The sequence below is a fragment of the Tupaia chinensis genome, unplaced genomic scaffold (genome assembly GCF_000334495.1).
Source record: "Tupaia chinensis unplaced genomic scaffold, TupChi_1.0 Scaffold000403_1, whole genome shotgun sequence".
NCBI classification, from domain to species: domain Eukaryota; kingdom Metazoa; phylum Chordata; class Mammalia; order Scandentia; family Tupaiidae; genus Tupaia; species Tupaia belangeri.
In genome coordinates this window covers 781,458-783,388 of record NW_006159905.1, presented here as the reverse complement: position 1 = coordinate 783,388, position 1,931 = coordinate 781,458, and the positions used below count along the sequence as shown (strand labels likewise).

At 68.5% G+C, this 1,931-nt stretch overlaps 1 protein-coding gene across 1 annotated transcript in view; it reads right to left on the bottom strand.

Annotated features, from left to right (window-relative positions):
• CYP21A2 (cytochrome P450 family 21 subfamily A member 2) overlaps positions 1–1,931 on the bottom strand; it is a 2,643-nt gene that overhangs the window by 240 nt on the left and 472 nt on the right. The window contains 9 exon segments of the mRNA XM_027774126.1: positions 3–44; positions 134–237; positions 310–488; positions 658–855; positions 1,005–1,091; positions 1,185–1,257; positions 1,342–1,466; positions 1,557–1,711; positions 1,819–1,908. Coding sequence (XP_027629927.1) covers positions 3–44; positions 134–237; positions 310–488; positions 658–855; positions 1,005–1,091; positions 1,185–1,257; positions 1,342–1,466; positions 1,557–1,711; positions 1,819–1,908 — 1,053 coding nt within the window.

Here is a 1,931-nt window from a genome sequence, read left to right as displayed (position 1 = left end):
GAAGGCCAGCGCTCGGGGGCTCTTGCCAGGCTCCAGGAAGCGATCTGTGGGCAGACGGACAGGTGAGGGCCGTGCGGGGCCTTCGGGACCAGCCTCCACACCTCGGTGCCACGGGCACCTGGGCCCCACGTACCAGGCCGGAACTCGTGGGGCTGATCCCAGACCGTCGCGTCCAGGTGGGCGCCTTGGAGGTTGGGGATGATGACGGTGCCCTTGGGGATGTCATAGCCACAGACGCTGAGGGAGGGTGGGGTCAGAGGCTGGCCGCCCGGCCCACGGCCACCCTGTCACCCCCGGCCCTCGGGTCACCTGCTGCGCCGCGTGGTGTGGTGGGGCAAGGCCAAGGGCACGACGGGCCGCAGCCGCAGCACCTCGGCGATGGTGGCGTTGAGCAGGGGCAGCCGCGTGCGGTCCGCGTACACCACCCGGGAGCCGGAGGTGCAGGGGCCCAGGGCCAGGTCTAACTCCTCCTGCAGTTGCTGCTGGATCTGGGAAGCGAGGGTGCGCCTGGGCGTCCAGCCCGCGCTCCGCCCAGCCCCCCTGGGCCCTCAAGCCGCCAGCGCAGCCTCCGGGCCGCCCAGCACAGCCCGAGTCCCTGCAGCCTGGCGCTCAACCCACTGGGTTCTGGCCGCCATGGCCAGGCTGCCCCCGGCGCACCTCAGGGTGGTGAAGCAGGAAAGCCACGGCCCAGGACAGTGTGGTCGCTGTGGTCTCGGTGCCCCCGATGAAGAGGTCCACCACAGCCATGTGCACGTGGCCCTCGTGGAGCTGCCGGGGGCCCTCCGCTCTGTGCTGCCCCACCCCTTGGAGCATGTAGTCCGTCATGTCCCTCCACTGGCCGGCCACCAGGCTCTCCTGCAGAGGGCGGGGCAGCGGGCTGTCTGGCAGTGGGGACAGGTACAGGATGGGGGATGACAGGCCCACATGGGGGTGCCGGAGAGACCGGCAGAGCGGTGCTGGGGCGGCAGCATGGCGGGCCGGGGCTGAGGGTGCCCAGCACCCACCTTGTGCTGTCTCAGCTGCCTCTCCACAATGTGGTCCCTGTTCTCCACGACCTGCCTCAGCCTCCGGAGCACCGGGTTGGGCACGAACTGGGCAGGAAGCAAGAACATGGCTGCTGGGAGACTGCACCCCCACCCGCCCTTCCTCCCGGGACCTGGGGTGTCTGGGGCCCGCGTCCTCACCCTAAGAAAGGGAACCATGTCCAGAATCTGGATGGACCAGTGGGCCCAGGCTTTCATCACGTCCTGGACGCAGCTTTTTTTTCAAAGGCCTCCTCCTGCCAGAGAAGGGGGACGCTTCTAGTTCAGGGGCCGGACAGGGCAGAGGGGGCCGAGGGGCAGCCGAGGGGCTGTGAGGGCAGCCTTGACCTTGTCTCCGAACGTGAGGTAGCAGATGATGCTGCAGGTGAGGAAGGAGAACTCCTTCTGGATGGCCACGGGGGCGCCGGCCTGGGCCCTCATGCGCTGCAGGGAAGGAGCCCCAGCTAAGGAGGCCAGGCCCGGGCTGCCGGGGGCAGGCGAGGCTGACCTGAGGTGCCCCCAGTGCCCCCTCACCTCGCAGAACTCCTGGGTCATCTGCTCCACCAAGGGCTCCATGGAGCTGCCCATGCCCAGCGCCAGGGCGGAGCGGGTGAGCCTCTTGTGGGCCTTCCAGAGCAGGGAGTAGTCCCCTAGGGACAGGTCTGGGTGGTGCTCAGACACCAGCTTGTCTGTGGGATGGTGGGGACTGACCAAGGAAGCCAAGGGCCAGCTGCCCCCCAGCACCCCGAGCCCCCAAGCCTCAGCTGCTCCCTGAAGATACACCCTGAGCCCTTACAGGACCATAAGTGGGGCCTGCCGGCAAAGTCCACCCACTTCCTGACCATGGCCTCTTCGATGGTCTTCTTGGAGTTCAGCACCACCACGTCTGGGGGAGAGCCCAAGGGGGGC